The sequence below is a fragment of the Amyelois transitella genome, chromosome 30 (genome assembly GCF_032362555.1).
Source record: "Amyelois transitella isolate CPQ chromosome 30, ilAmyTran1.1, whole genome shotgun sequence".
Taxonomy (NCBI): domain Eukaryota; kingdom Metazoa; phylum Arthropoda; class Insecta; order Lepidoptera; family Pyralidae; genus Amyelois; species Amyelois transitella.
Window position 1 is genome coordinate 2,022,124 of NC_083533.1, and position 16,488 is coordinate 2,038,611.

The window sequence follows — 16,488 nt, forward strand, 5'->3', positions numbered from 1 at the left end:
CAGTCTACCAGCTGACCAAACAGAATAACTTTAAGTTCGTGGTGCGATAAACTTCTCATGCATACTGCAAAATACATAAAAGATACATAAAATACATACAAGATACATAAAATACATGCATAAAATATCAAATTAGGATGACCCATTATTGATCTGCCGAAGAAAGAACCCATTCAAAGCATGTTTAAACGCTGAACGACTAGGAGCTCTCCTAATCATTTCAGAAATAGCATTCCACAGAACCTCACAGCCTGAAGCTGATATATCCTAATAATGCCCACGGTGTAATATCAATTTGGTGTGACAATACAAAATACGTACTACCACTCCATCTCTTTCCCATGGATGTCGTAAAAGGCGACTAAGAGATAGGCCTACAAACTTGGGATTCTTTTTTAAGGCGATGGGCTAGCAACCTGTCACTATTTGAATCTCAATTCTATCATTAAGCCGAATAGCTGAACGTGGCCATTCAGTCTTTTCAAGACTGTTGGCTCTGTCTACCCCGCAAGGGACATAGACGTGACCGTATATATGTATGTATAATGTATACAAAATACGTAACTGTGTGTGGACGGATTCCTGGCCCGAATGCACTCCAGAATTTTGCATTAATCGCAACAGGGAATTTCGGGTTATACCTATAACTGGAAAACACGGTAAATTTGAAACTGTACAATGGTTAGGATTTAGTTAGGTGTTTTACATATCGTGCATATATGATCACGTCTATGTCCCTAGCGGAGTAGACAGAGTCAGCCTGGAAGAGAATGAAAGGCCACGTTAAGCTGTTCGGTTTAAGATGGAATTGAGATTCAAATAGCGAAAGGTTGCTAGCCCATCGCCTACAAAAAGAATCTTAAGTTTTTTAGGCTTTCCCTTGGTAAACTTTTACGAGATTCATGGGAAAGTTATGGCGTGGTGCTATTCTTAATAGCCCAAAACCGGGATAATTAGCTCTGTTTACCCGGTTAAGAATAAAAACGTTATATGTCTTTGTATCTCAATTCCATCATTCAATATAGTATCGTTGAGTTAGTATCTCGTAACACAAGTTTTGAACTTACTTCGAGGCTAACTCAATCTGTGTAATTTGTCCCGTATATATTTATTTACATTTATTAATATATATTTTTTTAGACTGTTGGATCTTTTCGCTCTTTTATAAAGAAAAACGATATACGCACTTTTACTTTCATAAAATCCAAAATTTTCCTTTAAGTGTCAATGAAAACTCTGAAAGCAATAAAAGAAAACTGTAATGACACGTACAGACAGAGTAATTTCGCATTGCTCTAATTGACAAGACTTTGTTGAGCACTAGGGTGACCTATTGTCTTATTTTTTTCGGGGACACTTTTATTCTCATAAATTACTTTGTTTTAATGGTCTTTGGCGTAACAGTTTGGCATAATGGGTCTTAGGCATAATTGATTTTTGGCATACAAGTAAATTTGGCATAATTCACTTTAACCTAACCTAACCTACCCTAGGTTAGGTTTGGTTAGTTATGCTTGAAATACTTATGCGTAAACCATTATGCCAAAGAAAGTTATCGTTTAAAATAATTATGCTACAATACGGTATTTAAAACTAATATCTAATCGTTGGTGGCAAATTTAAATATAGCCAACACGTTTACTTTAAAATATATAATAAACTACTGAACCTACTTTTATTTTGATGCGAATTTAAATGTCGCATTGACAAGTTCTATACACATTTTGAATTTCATCATCATCACATGATGACATCATCAAAATAAAATCATCGGTTCGAGAGTTATCGCGTTACAAACCTCATAAATAAAAAAAAAAAAAATTTTGCCCAAATTTGATTTGAAGATCTTACTCGTTTCGCTCGCTCGGTCAAAATAACTAATTGTCCTTAAATTTTTCGAAATGTTGGTCAACTCAATCGACACATCAGCCAGATTTGAGCATTGTTCAGACATCGCTGAATTGCCATCATTACTTACGCTGAAATTCTATGCCTATTTCTGAGTTAATGTTCTTTAGTAAAAGATCTTTGTATTTTCCAGGTATTATAGCTTAATAATTTTATGAGCCTAAAATATGACTTATATGTATTTATTTGCGTTTGGAACAGTGGAAAAGTTTAGTTAACTTTAAAATGCTACGCATTGTCCGATTATTAGCCTTACTTAATTTTCTACTCTAGTCATAGGTACAATTTATTTCAGTTTTTGTCAAAAAATTTCTCTTACATATCAAGTAAAGAATTATTTTTATCTATTAGATGCCTTTGTTGTGATGTGAAAGAAGTTATAATAATAGGAATAGAGAATGGTATGCTAAGATGGTTTGGTCATGTGGTGAGGATGAATGAAAGCAGGTTGATAATCTAGGCTTTACAGGTAGTAAAAAGGCCTAGATGGCTTTAGAGGCGCAGCGGTAGTGCGCTAGTCTGTGACACCGGAGGTCCCAGGTTCGAAACCCGGCTAGGGCATGATGAGAAACAAACTCTCTCTGATTGACCTGGGTCTTGGATGTTTATATAAGTATTTATTATAAAATATAGTATCGTCAAGTTAGTATCTCGAAACACAAGTCTCGAACTTACCTCGAGGCTAACTCAATCTGTGTAATCTGTCCCGTATATATTTATTTCTTGACATATGACAGTGCCCCCGCTTTGCCTATTCAACATACCTATTTATTTTGATAAAGGTGAATCGCGGGACTAACAACAATTTACTGCAGTGAAAAAATTACTAGCTTTGTATAAGGCCTTGGACACACGTTGGTAAGCACAGATAACAAATCATACTTAATCTGAAAGCTTAGATTTGCTAAGTAAATTTATACGTCCATCGATTAGTTAACTACAGATCAAGTAGGAAAGTATAAAAAACTCTATCGTTAACGGATTGAATTTAAAGGAAGAACTATAAACATGACTTGACAACTTGCTTTTCTTATAAGCTAACGCTAGTAAAACTAAGTAGAGATACAATTTTTTTATTGAACTTAATTTTTAACATATGATGTCTGTCTAAGGACAGCGTGGCGCTATTCTATGTTTTTACCGACTAATGCTGTTTTTATCCAATGGATTCACACGAACACACGCCTTTTTTATTTTCTACCTCAAACCTACAAGGAACCGAAATACTCAAGAAATTGCATCTAGCTAGACATTCCTTTAATGATTTTTGTAATCACCATGTTCAGCTGATTAGACCTTCGTAATTTTTTGTGTGCTCTCCCTTTGCATGAGGTGATTGAAAAGAATTTTTGTTTTGTGCTGAAAATGTCTCTTTGAAAATTGTTTTTTTTTTTTATATATACGACAAGCATTCTGCTATGCTAAGCAAGCATCGCCCCGCTAATTTGCAGCAGGTTGCTAGCCCATCGCTTAAATGAAAAATCACAATTTAATAAGCCTATCCTTTAGTCGCCTAAAATAAAATAATAAAATGTGCAATTTGTCTAAATAATATCTATAGTAATTTTTGAAAAGATTCGAGCAACATATTCTGAAAAAAATAAATAATTTATATTAAAAATTTAATCAAATATGACCCTAAACTGAGTAATAGTCATATAAAATATGTTACGACCATTCTCACGAGACAAATGTAGATAATATGCGGTTTAGGAGCTACGTGACGTGACCAGTACTGACGTCATTTATACACACATATGATGTCTTTATTCCTTACGGGGTAGACAAAGCCAATACTCCCAAGACCGAATTTTGATTTAAGAGATTTTGACAGGTTGGTGGCTCATTGCCTTGCCGGTCGCTATATACATATATACTGTAATATATAAGTATAGGCAGGTCCCGGGTTCGATCCCAGCCAGGGCATTGTGAGAAACGAACTTTTTCTGATTGGTCTTAGAAGTTTATCTTTAGAAGTATCTCATAAAATAAAGTATCGTTGAGTAATACATATTCCGAAATTACTCCAAGTTACTCTTTAGTCTTATAACCTTGTCACTATCGGCTCTGTCTGCCCCGTAAGAGCTAAACGTGTTATTACGGTCGGCTGCCTGTCTGACGAAGAGTAAATATTTAACTAACTTAGAGGTATAAGCCTCGTTCAGCTTCAGAAAATACTTACTGTCGTTTTTATAAGTACTGGTAAAACAGGGCCTAAATAAATATTATACAGATAAAACTCAATTACTATTACTATCTGACTTTAAAAGTCATACACAAATCATGCCCCTTTTCCAGAGGGATAGGTAGTAAAAACATACACACATTTAATCACATATATATCCCTTACGGGGTAGAAAGACCCAACAGTCTCTCTCTTGGAAAGACTGATAGGCCACGTTTAGCTGTTTGGCTTAATGATAGAATTAAGATTCAAATAATGACAGGTTGCTAGCCCGTCGCCTAAAAGAAGAATCCTAAGTTAATAAGCCTATCCCTTAGTTGTAGTAGTCTATAGTCTTCGCTACATCATTCCACTTGTCACGATCCCCGCATACTTATTTCGTGACATCCGCATTTGTAACTGAAAACCTAATATGAATGCTGTTCTCGCGACGTCGCGATGATTTCCCTCAATTTAAAGGTAATTATAAATTACCACACATGCGAAGACGCGATGCCGTGTGGTTCCCGGCACCATAAGAAAAATAATAGGACCACTCCATCTCTTTCCCATGGATGTCGTAAAAGGCGACTAAGGGATAGGCTCATAAACTTGGGATTCTTCTTTTAGGTGACAGGCTAGCAACCTGTCACTATTTGAATCTCAATTCTATCATTAAGGCAAACAGCGGACCGTGGCCTATCAGTCTTTTTAAGACTGTTGGCTCTGTCTACCCCGCAAGGGATATAGACGTGATTATATGTATGTACGAGTATGCGAAGACGCGGGCAACCGCCAGTAAGATATAAAAAGAGCCATACAAAAAATAAGACAAGAAACGTTAGAGATCTCACTACTGTTCCTGTTTCAGTAAAACTGTTCTTATGTTCTCTAAACCAGAGCTGCTATACGAGTAGTATACTTCAAACGATATGTTTTATCGTAGCACAGCGTAGTGAACGACCGCATCTTATATCATTTACGTGAATAAAAGAAAAAAAATTGAATAAAAAAATCATGTGACGTATGGTTTTTGGCACTTTAGAATCGTACCACTCCATATCTTTTCTAGAGGCTTGTTGACAAGTTGATAGTGTTAGCCCATCGCCTAAAAGAAGAATCCCAAGTGTATAAGCCTATCCCGTAGTCGTCTTTTACGACACCAATGGAAACGAGATGGAGTGGTCCTTTTTTTTATTGGTGCCGGGAACCACACGGCATACACGACCACAGAACATGGTTAAGTATATGTATATATATATATATGTATATATGTATATATGTATATATGTATATATGTATATATGTATATATGTATATATGTATATATGTATATATGTATATATGTATATATGTATATATGTATACATGTATATATGTATATATGTATGAATTAATGCAGTACACTCACCTCTGTGCATAATACTCGAAGAACGCGACGAGGATCTCAATGGAGCGAGTCATAGCGGCCCACATTTCGTGAGGTTTGCATTTTGGATTGATCAAAGACGGTAGTCGAGAAGGTCCGTCGGACATCTAGAACTCACATTTCACTCACCACTTAATAAAAATTCAGATAATGTAAAAAAAAAAGAAATTGTCTATGGTCACTTTAGGATACTGGCACTTTGGAAAAAAAAATGTTACACACAACTCTTTTTAATGACAATCTAAATTTAAAACCGACACGATAGCTCTAGATTTGTATTTAGAACACTGAATAAATAATTAGTTGCGTGACGAAAGGCAGTGACTGGAAAAATGTCATGTTTTGAAACTCAATACACAATTCATAAAAGTTTCTACTCTAAACTAAATTTAGTACCTACTCTAATTAGTAAAACGGTATTTTTTTGTAGATGTTATTTTAAATTCTTAAAAAAAACGTGGGGATATCTTTTGAATTTTCAAAAAAAATCATAGGTTCTAATCGTTATACTTTCTTATTAGGACTATGTATAGGTTTTATGTTCATTGTTTAATAATTTACTACGTTGGAACTGCTAATTATTTGAGTAATAAGTTATCCTTATTTTTTTACTTTATCCCCCACATTGATGTTTTTCGTTATACCCATTGGTCTAAAATGATTTTAATATTTAGTCTTGCTTTTCATACAATCAAGTTTAAATAAATCATATTCACATCTAATGATCGTGGATAAACACAAAAGAATAAGTTAGTATCTTGAAATTCTCTCTGGTATTTCATTTTAACGATACGGTGTAGCAAAATTTCCATATATAATTAATTGGATTTTCTCAACACATCATAACGGCACATTTATCAAGTCGCTCTCAAAACACCTTTTAATTTGGGTAATGTATACTTCATTTATTTGGGTCACGGCACCTTGTTTTACAAATGGGACGAACCCATAACTTTTGAATAACAATGAATCCATGGCGGGGATGATTAGAAACCCGAAGAATATATGAATACAATACGGACGATTTGGAATTCATTTGAATCTGTTACAGGCGGGTTTTGTACAAGTTCCGCTTCTTGAATATTATTTTCTTAAAAATGTGTCATCATTATTAGGAGTACGGGGTTCTCCTACAACCATGATTCTGGACTAGGTAAGTTAGGTTTTCACTTGACTTGCCTAGTCCATAATCATGCAGGGGAACTATATGGGTTAACATATTGAATCATGGTTACACCCGAGTACCTGAACGAATATGAAGGTTTTGTGACGATATATTCTTTCACTGTAAGAGCAAACAAATGTACACATAATCATAAAAAAATTAAAGTTACGCCAGCTAGATGACTACTAATCTAACTAACAACCATATCAAAAAAAAAAAACCAAACAAACATACTATTGCGCAACAGTTTTGTATGATAATAAGCGTACATGTATCGAGTTAATTATTCAGTGTTTGTGTTGGTAACAAGCTGTGGATCGGACGAGACGGATCGCGTGTCATATTTCAGCAATGTTTATTCAAATGTACATAATATATTCTATACTAACAACCCGCCACTGTTTCAGTACACTGTTATTATAAAAAGTAATAATAGTTTCGTAAAGTGACAGTTTAATTTTGTCATATCAAACATTTGTGGTAAGGACAATGTAGGTTGTCTAATTTCATATTTTTTATTGAATGTTATAATTTAAATAACATTAGCTACAGTTATAAATAATTAGTAAATGACAATCAATGGAAAGCACTTATCACATGTATTGTTCACTAATATATTTCTTTCATATAGTAAAATATATATCTATTCAATCTAATTAATTTGGGTGATTTTGTAACTATTTCATAACATGTATTTCAATATTTTTATCTCCTCAGTAATGCTGATTTTCTAAAAATTTAATTGGATGACGTAGACAAATAGATTGACGAGCTTTTGCTATTTATGAAAAAATCACGACGTTTAATTTGCGTAATGATAGGCTAGAATTTATGTCAAAAAAATGAATGCTAATGAATTCAAAGTCACCCTGTATTTCTTTTCACGTCCAACAAGGGTTTGTAAAGCTATGGTAATGATATTTTTAGCTGTGACATTTTATTAAATAAGCGTCTTTTTTATTTATAAAATTGAATTTTTAAGTAATCCCTTCTAAAGTCTTTATTACGATTTGCTTGAATTACTATGACTATATTCAATAGTTATTTTTTATTAATTTTTAATGTTTTTATTATCTACTTTAAAGAAAAAAAATAGTCCAAGATAAGCTTTAAATAATAGATGTCAAAAATTGGATATCAAAAGACATCTTTTACCTTTGATAAAGGTAAGATCCTTGAAAATTGATCCGTCCACCGTTACGCTACGCACACACCTACGCAGTTGTAACCGGCAACAGGTCCAGTGACCCATAAACGATATAGTAAAAATAACATACACCCTTAAAAATTACAAAAAAAAAGAAACATTACATAATAAACATACGCTCAAAATTGACACTTGTTGAGTTACACCATTTTATATAACAGATTTCATTTGAAATTCAAATTGAGAACATAATTTTTTTTGTAATTAACGAATTGCGTATTGGATTTCAAAATTTGAATTCGGAATATTTTATATTTTTTTCGCAAAAAAATTGAGGATGCGTTGGACACATCCGACCGGCGTTCTAAGACTGGTAAGTAAGCTGGAATGCGCATGTCCTCTAGTAAAATTGTACAGGAGCTGACCAGTATAAAATGACTCCCCTGCCCCGTTTTCCCTCATCGTTTTCCTACTAACCGCCGGTTTTCCCTGCAAAATGAGAGTTCAGATTAAACTGGCCGGTTAGAAAAGCGACAAAGGGCGCATAAAACCACACGTTAAGGTGAATCCACAGTTGGTCTTTCAAGATTGCCTTCGTAATTGTATCGAATACGGCTTTTAATATTTGACTTGGCGCTGAAGCTTTTCTTTGGTATCACGGTGATATTTCATTTGTCAGGGTTATAATGTTATTTTCGAGGATATGATAAGATAGGCGTTATTGTTACCCTTTTAATTAAGACGATTAATTTAATATAATTGTTTTCATGAAATAAGTTGTGAGATTATTAAAATAAGATGATTATGTGCTTAAATTATATTTGGATTAAGTACTTTGGAAACGAAGTGTGCTGAATTTATTGTATTAATGTATTTTTTATGAATTGTCTTTAAGAAAATGTTTTATTTATCATCTTTATGTATTCTGTGTTCATAAATAAATAAATAAAAGGGAGACAGAGCCAACAGTCTTAAAAAGAACGAAATGCCTGTGTGGATTAATAGTTATAGTATTTGATTTGGATATCTTGGGTTCAAAGCACAAAAACTATTGTCACGTATTTTGAGCGTGTTTGTCTCTTATGGGGCAGTCAGAGCTTAGATACATAAGGCCAAGTTCAACAGGATAGAAATGACAGTTAGAGACCTTAACTAATGACAAATAATTGACAGGAGAATCCCAAATCTATGTTGTTAATTAAAAAAGGTTATAAAAAGGTTATAAAAAGATCTTCAAAAACCTTTATCAAATACATTCATACAATCACGCCTTTCTCCCGGAGGGGTATACAGAGACAATGTGTTAGCACTTACCATCATCTCCGCATACTTCCTTCGCTTCATCCACATTCATAACTCTCTTCATGCAAGCCTGTCGGTTTGGGGTACTTGACCTGACCTTTGGCTAGGACGTCCTCGATTTGGTAAAGGTACGTTCATCTAAGACATTCCGCTCCAACGTTATTCACACTCTTGTATCTACGAACGTTATACCATTTAAAAACGAAAAAAATAATATTATACCTCGGATTCCAATTATACGAACTTTAGTCGGAAATCCATAGGGTTAACTCAGTTAGCTTACGAGCTAGAATTCAGCCTATTTTTAATTTTTGAACGAAGCTTGTTGTTAGTTCGACTATTGTCAGAAAACTATTCAACATTGTTCGTTTGGGAATAAAGAACTCCTCTTTTTACACAAAGAGTGTTAAATATCGATGCAAAAGAATGGGAATGTGCCGTGTGGTTCCCGGCACCAATACAAAAAAGAATAGGAACACTCCATCTCTTTCTGTATGTATGTATGTATGTATGTAAGAATGGGAATGAGGTGACTAAGGAATAGGCTTATAAACATGGGATTCTTTTAGGTGTTGGGCTAGCAACCTGCCACATTGAAATCTCAATTCTGTCACTAAGCCAAACAACTGATGGTGGCTTATCAGTATTTTCAAGACTCTGCCTAACCCGCAAGGGATTCTATGTATGTATGTGTGCAGTAGTAAATCATAGCTTGATGTAAGTAATCTGCTTATAAAATTAATAATATATTAAGGCGACGCCTTATTATTTTCTGGAACTGGATATATACCTAAATATTTTACATATTGTGGCCTTTCAGTTTTACGAGAATCTTTGCTCTGTCTATCCCGTATATAGTAGAGACATGATACATGTGTGTGTGATTGAAACTACTCTACGTTTCATCATACTGGTATGCTACAAAGCCGATTTTGATGAAGATTTTACTTAAGGGCTGCGAATTCAGTCCGAATTTCCGTCTGAAATTAAAGTAAGTAACATTGGTTACTCCTGAAAGCACAATCTATCTCTGCACCAACTTTAATCACAATCGGTCCAGTAATTATTGAACTCTTTGTTTAAAAAAATACAAACAATAACTATAAAGTAATCTATAATAAAGTCTACTGACCTCTTTTATTGGCACTTGTTTAAAAAAACATTAACTAGCCTTTTTAAAGTAGGCTAAGCAATATTCCAATACACTTTGACAGAACATCGATCATGCGCAACTTGGTATAAAAAGCAATAAAGTAAATTGAAAACAAATGGGACAGCTGACTACGGAGTTTAACAGTAAATTCCTGACATTAAGACATATATTTATTACAAGAGTTCACCAGGATAAAGCAATAATTCCCGTAAATTTTCCTTCCGCTTTGCACCATGATAAGTCGTGTTTTTACCAGAAGCGATTCCTGTGTGACTTCCTTAACATACAAACTTACATAAAATTAAGCCTTTTTCCCGAAAGAAGTAGGCAGAGACTACATCTTTCCACTTGCCACGATCTCTGCATACTTCTTTCGCTTCTCATTCATAACTGTCTTCATGCAAGCTCGGCGATTTTCGGTACTCTTGACCTGACCCTTTGCCAGGACGTCCTTAATTTGTTTAAGATACGTTTGTCGAGATCTTCTTTATCTTTGCCTAATCTTGAAACGTAATTAGATCATGGTAACACTTCCTTATAAGTGAAAACCTTCTTTATTACAAGGCGTCATAATATAAAGCATAGTGTACACTATTTCTTATCATCATCCGCGTGGTTCAGGTATGTCCTAGTCTTGTATGACATGACGAAAGACATAAAAAGACCATTTATGGAGGACCAAGTGGTCATAATCGCGTAAAGGGCCCATTCTTATCCTATTCTAGTAAAACATTCTTGTGACTCCTACAGGGGAAATTATGCCTTAAGTAGTGAAGAAAAAGGTTAGTTTTGCCTTTTAGTATTGTAGGATATTCATGTCTAGATTTTCGCATGAGGCTTCACTCCCGTGTGAAATTCTGGAATTGATATACCAATACTAATGACAATTCCAACATTAAGCCATCCATACAGCTTCTGGCGTTCCAGTCTTTTGGATTGTTCGCTCTGTCTACCCCGTCAAAGATAAACGTTATTATTATGTTTTTATGTATCTTTTGAAATACTATGATATTTTAAAAGAGATTCCTTGTACCAAGAGCGATGATTTGGGCTCGACCGCCATCTGAGCGAAGATCTTCCGCCAGGATAGGTGTGATGCCTGGGGAACCGCGCGACAGATTCTGATGATGTTGTGTCGGAGATTATATTTATGCATCATTCCGTGAAATCTTTGCTTGCGCGATTTATACTCTTCGCTGTTATTGGCTGATAGCGTCGCGTGATTGGCTGTTGTGACTTGTGGCATACAGATGTCGCCACATTCCTTAGTCTGCCAAATTTCATTTATACAGAATTTATTATATTTTCTCTTCAACATAAGCTCTGAATGGACTATGTTTCTGCATAAGGTTTCACACTCGTACTTACTATCATTGTATCTGAGCTATCAAAGAATTAAACCAAAATATCTACAAAAATCATTTTCACACAAAGAGATGGGATAAGTGCCGTGTGGTTCCCGGCACCAATAAAAAAAGAATTGGACCACTCCATCTCGTTCTCATGGATGTCGTAAAAGACGACTAAGGGATAGGCTTATAAACTTGGGATTCTTCTTTTAGGCGATGGGCTAGCAACCCGTCACTATTTGAATCTCAATTCCATCGTAAAGCCAAACAGCTGAACGTGGCCTATCAGTATTTTCAAGACTGTTGGCTCTGTCTACCGCGCAAGGGATATAGACGTGATTATATGTATGTATGTAGATGGGATAAGCACTTAGTGATAAAATTTTGTTACACGTATTAGATTTTATTGTATCGACAAAAGACGCTTCGTTAAAGCGGGCAACGCTAAAGTTGCTTTGGTCATTTCAGTTTCTATATCGGTAGGTAAACATAGCCAACATACTATGCCTTAAACAATACATATATAATCACATCTTCATACCTTAAGGTGTAGACAGAGTCAAAAAACTTGCAAAGACCGAAAGCCCACGTTCAGTTGTATGGCTTTATGATGGACTTGAAATTCAAATAGTGACAGGATGCTAGCCCATCGCTTACAAAACAAATCCCAAGTTTATAAGTAATTCCTTATTCGTATGTACCTATATTTCCTGGAACTTTTGGAATAGGACCACTTTTTTTTCATGGATGTTGTAAAAGACGACTAAGGGAATAGGAGAAATTTATGAAGCGCAAGCGTCCATCGAATCTCAATTCCATCATTCACAGCTGAACTTGGACATACGCTTTTCAAAACATTATTGGCTCTGTCTACCCCGGAAGGTATAAAGAGGTGACTGTATGTAAATGTATCACGAGTACATATAATCCGAATTCTATGTTTTGATTGCTTATATTATGTAACAACCACTTACTGCTTTAAGTAATCAATTAGATATTAATTATCTTGGTCGATCCCGAGGGAAAATGTCGCAATATAGCTCATATTAACGGCTATTAGCGGTTATTATAATGTCTTTATCCCTTACGGGGTAGAGAGAGTTAAAAGTTTAGAAAACACTGATAGGCCACGTTCAGCTGTGTGGATTAATGATAGAATTGAGATTCAGATAGTGACAGGTTGCTAGCGTAATGGCTTTAAAGAAGAATGCCAATTATTAGTCTTTCCCTTGATTGCCTTCTACGACGGACAAGCAGCATGAAAGCTTCCACTAAATAACTGCCTTTTCCCTTACTAGTCTTTTACGAAATCCACGGAAAAGATAGAGCGGTTTTTCAGTCTTTTCGAGGCTGTTGGCTCTGTCTACACCGCAAAGAGTTAGACGTGACTGTATGTATGTATGAAGAAAACTCACAGTGAAGAATTCCACTCCAGACACAAATAAATTTCAAGTACCTACCTCACTGTACCATTACATTTAAAGTACTTATTCACAGTAATCTATACTAATATTATAAAGCTGAAGAGTTTGTTTGTTTGTTTGAACGCGCTAATCTCAGGAACTACTGGTTCGAATTGAAAAAATCTTTTTGTGTTGAATAGGCCATTTATCGAGGAAGGCTTTAGCTATATAATATCACAGTGCAACTATTAGTAGCGAAGAAATAATGGCAAATGTGAAAAAAGTCGGGGTAAATTATTCATCCATGACGGCTTCAATGATACCCAAAATAACTATTCCACACGGACGGAGTCGCGGGCACAGCTAGTTTGAAATAAAATCCAAGTTTCTTAAAAGTTCGATTCATCAGTACCATAATTTGGAAAAAGAATCTCCATACAGTTCGACTTTCGAATTACTGGTAGGTTTAAACGGAATAAAGAGATAACACCTGCACATTCAGGCATCTGGATGTGTTACCATGATCGAATATGCTAGTTAGGTTCCCCTGCAAAGGTTGCGGAGGTCAGATTGTAGTCACTTTATATAAAACCTACCCTGATTCACTCAAATACCGTGGTTTAGACGTCTCCCGGACACCTCTGTAGTAAAGATAATAAGATTAGGAATACCCATAACCTACAGTGTTACCATAATAATAAAATAAATTTCTGCCATGCCCAAAACTTTGAAGTGTTGAATGCTGATTTATTCAAGGTTGGGGTTAAGTAGAAAAGTTGTAAATTAACACCCAAAAAAAAGTTGTAAGAAAATCAGCGTCATGACATCGCCACAACACATGCTGAGCGATGACCATTTTAGTGCATAATACAAATAATTTTATTTAATGGCCGTTATAATAAGTTCGACAGGTATGTACCAAATTTTTTTTTGTTTTTTCCTTTCCAGTAATTGAACGCGATTATTTATTATTCAGTGAATGTCAATGTTAATCGATCTCTAACACCTTGCTACTAAAGATTAGATTATTAAAATCGAAATTCACACATAGAAAGATTCTCTAAGAGCCACCAAAATAGATTACCTTAAAGCTTTTGATTTGATAATAATTGTGCGTGTGGTTCCCGGAACTTTAGAAGAGGACCACTCTATATATTTCCCATGGACGTCGTAAAAGGCGACTAAGGGTAAGGCTAAGAGAAAATTATCCCAAGTTTATAACTTGGGATAATTTTCTCTCATATATCTCAGGATAATAATCTCGATTATTTCGCTTCATCCACATTCATAACTCTTCATGCAAGCTCGTCGGTTTCGGGTACTCTTGACCAGACCTTTTGCCAGCACATTTCCGATTTGATCAAGGTACGTTCGTCTAGGCCTTCCCACTCCAACAGTCCCATTCACACTCCATTTGTATATTTGTTTAGTGAACCTTATGAGAGTACAGGAGATGGTAAACTGTATGCATGAAGCTTTAAAAGAGAAAGGAATGAAAGTGAACGTAAGTAAAACTAAAACACTGGTTTTTGAAATGGAGAAAGAAATGACAGCATGTAATATTTTGATTGGAGGAGAAAAAGTGGAGCAAGTGAAAGAGTTTGTATATCTAGGATCAAAGTTTACATCAGATGGCAAGTGTGATAGTGATATTGAAAGGAGAGTGAACGCGGGGAACATGGTGAATGGAGCTTTGCATGCCTTTATGAGCAGTCAGAAACTATCCAAAAAGGCTCGACTGGCTGTGCACAGGGGCGTGTTGGTCCCGACATTAATGTATAGGAGTGAAAGTTGGGTATGGCAAAAGAAGCACGAAAGCAGAATAAATGCAGTGGAAATGAGAGCGTTAAGGAGTATGTTGGGTGTGAAATTGAGTGACCGGATAAGGAACAGCGTGATAAGGGAATGTTGTGATGTGAAAGAAGATGTAGTTACAGGAATAGAAAAGGGTATGTTGAGATGGTTCGGTCATGTGGAGAGGATGAATGAAAACAGGTTGACTAAGCAGATATACAAGGGGAGTGTGGAGGGAAAGGTCGGGGTGGGAAGACCTAGACGAACATATCTTGATCAAATTAAGGACGTCCTGGTGAAGGGTCAGGTCAAAAGTGCCCGAAACCGCCGAGCTTGCATGAAGAGAGTTATGAATGTGGATGAAGCAAAGGAAGTATGCAGGGATCATGGCAAGTGGAAAGAGGTAGTCTCTGCCTACCCCTCCGGGAAAGAGGCGTGAGTTTATGTATGTATGTATGTAACCTTATGAGAGATCTAATCCTGTGTTTAAAACTTGGATATTTTCACTTTAAAAATTGTAAAGCTGAAATCAAACATAACAATTTCTTCGAACACAAATAAATGTATTTTCCCTTTGCGATAAGTAGAAAAGTTTTTAAGGATTACCGCTGTAACTCAACCGGACCTTTTCAAATAGAAGTTGATATTGGAATACGGATCAACACTCTATTGAATAATTCTTGTAATAACTTTTGAACTAAGTTATCAATTCGTGAAATATGACGAAGATAATAAACTCTGTGATGTGAAAGAAGATATGGTGACAGATATAGAAAAGGGAATGCTCAGACGGTTGGGGCATGTAGAGAGGATGCATGAAAACAGAATAAAAACATAATTTTCCATGGATGTCGTAAAAGGCAACACGACTTACAAATTTGCGATTATTTTCTTAGGCGACGGGCTAGCAACCTGTCACTATTTGTATCTCAATTCTATCATTTAACCAAACAGCTGAGCGTGGCCTATCAGTCTTTTCAAGACTATTGGTTCTGTCTACCTCGCAAGGGATATAGACGTGACCATTATGTATGTATGTTATATGTGTATGCCAGGGCCAGTGCTGATAGCAAGGAACGGTCATTGATTTTTGATTAAATTCTACACTTAACTAGTTAAGTAGTTAATTAAATACAACAAAATAATGGGATTGTTCTACATCAAAATTTAATTAATTTGTTTTAGTGCATTTAAAAAAAAAATAGTTTTTTATTTAGAACAACGTATCTATTATTTTAGTATTGTTTTCGGGTGGCGCTAAATTCGCGCGTGCGAAGCCGCGGGTAAAAGTCAGTCAGCTACATTCTATCCTATATTTTACCCTAATTGCCTATTCCCGCTAATGGTAATTAAGCCCGACGCAGTAGCGAAGTATGCTAAATATTTTTAATCTAGACCTAATGAGGATGCGGTAGTTAACTTTTGGATCAGTTTGACCTAGATTTTCATACTATAACTGTACAGTGTAGTTCGTTCCGTCGGTTGTATTAACATGCGCTTTAGAAAAGGTATTTTAAATTATTAGCGTGAAGAGACAACGAACAAACAAACTTACCGTGTGGTTCCCGACACCAATAAAAAAAGAAAAGACCAGTCGATCTCGTCCCCATAGATGTCTTAAAAGGCGACTAAGGGATAGGGTTATAAACTTGGGATTCTTCTTTTAGTCTGTCA

General features: G+C 35.4%; 1 protein-coding gene across 2 annotated transcripts in view; it reads right to left on the minus strand.

Annotated features, from left to right (window-relative positions):
- The window catches only part of LOC106142103 (synaptotagmin-7), a 70,955-nt gene extending 62,804 nt beyond the window's left edge, over nucleotides 1–8,151 (minus strand). For both annotated transcript variants that reach the window (XR_009657487.1, XM_060952970.1), the window contains exons 1-2: nucleotides 7,991–8,151; nucleotides 5,484–5,825 (exon numbers count right to left, since the gene is read on the minus strand). Coding sequence is in view for 1 of the 2 variants with exons in the window: in XM_060952970.1 (XP_060808953.1) it covers nucleotides 5,484–5,608 (125 nt within the window). In the remaining variant the exon portion in view is untranslated. The remainder of the gene's footprint in view (nucleotides 1–5,483; nucleotides 5,826–7,990) is intronic.
- Nucleotides 8,152–16,488: the final 8,337 nt, after the last annotated feature.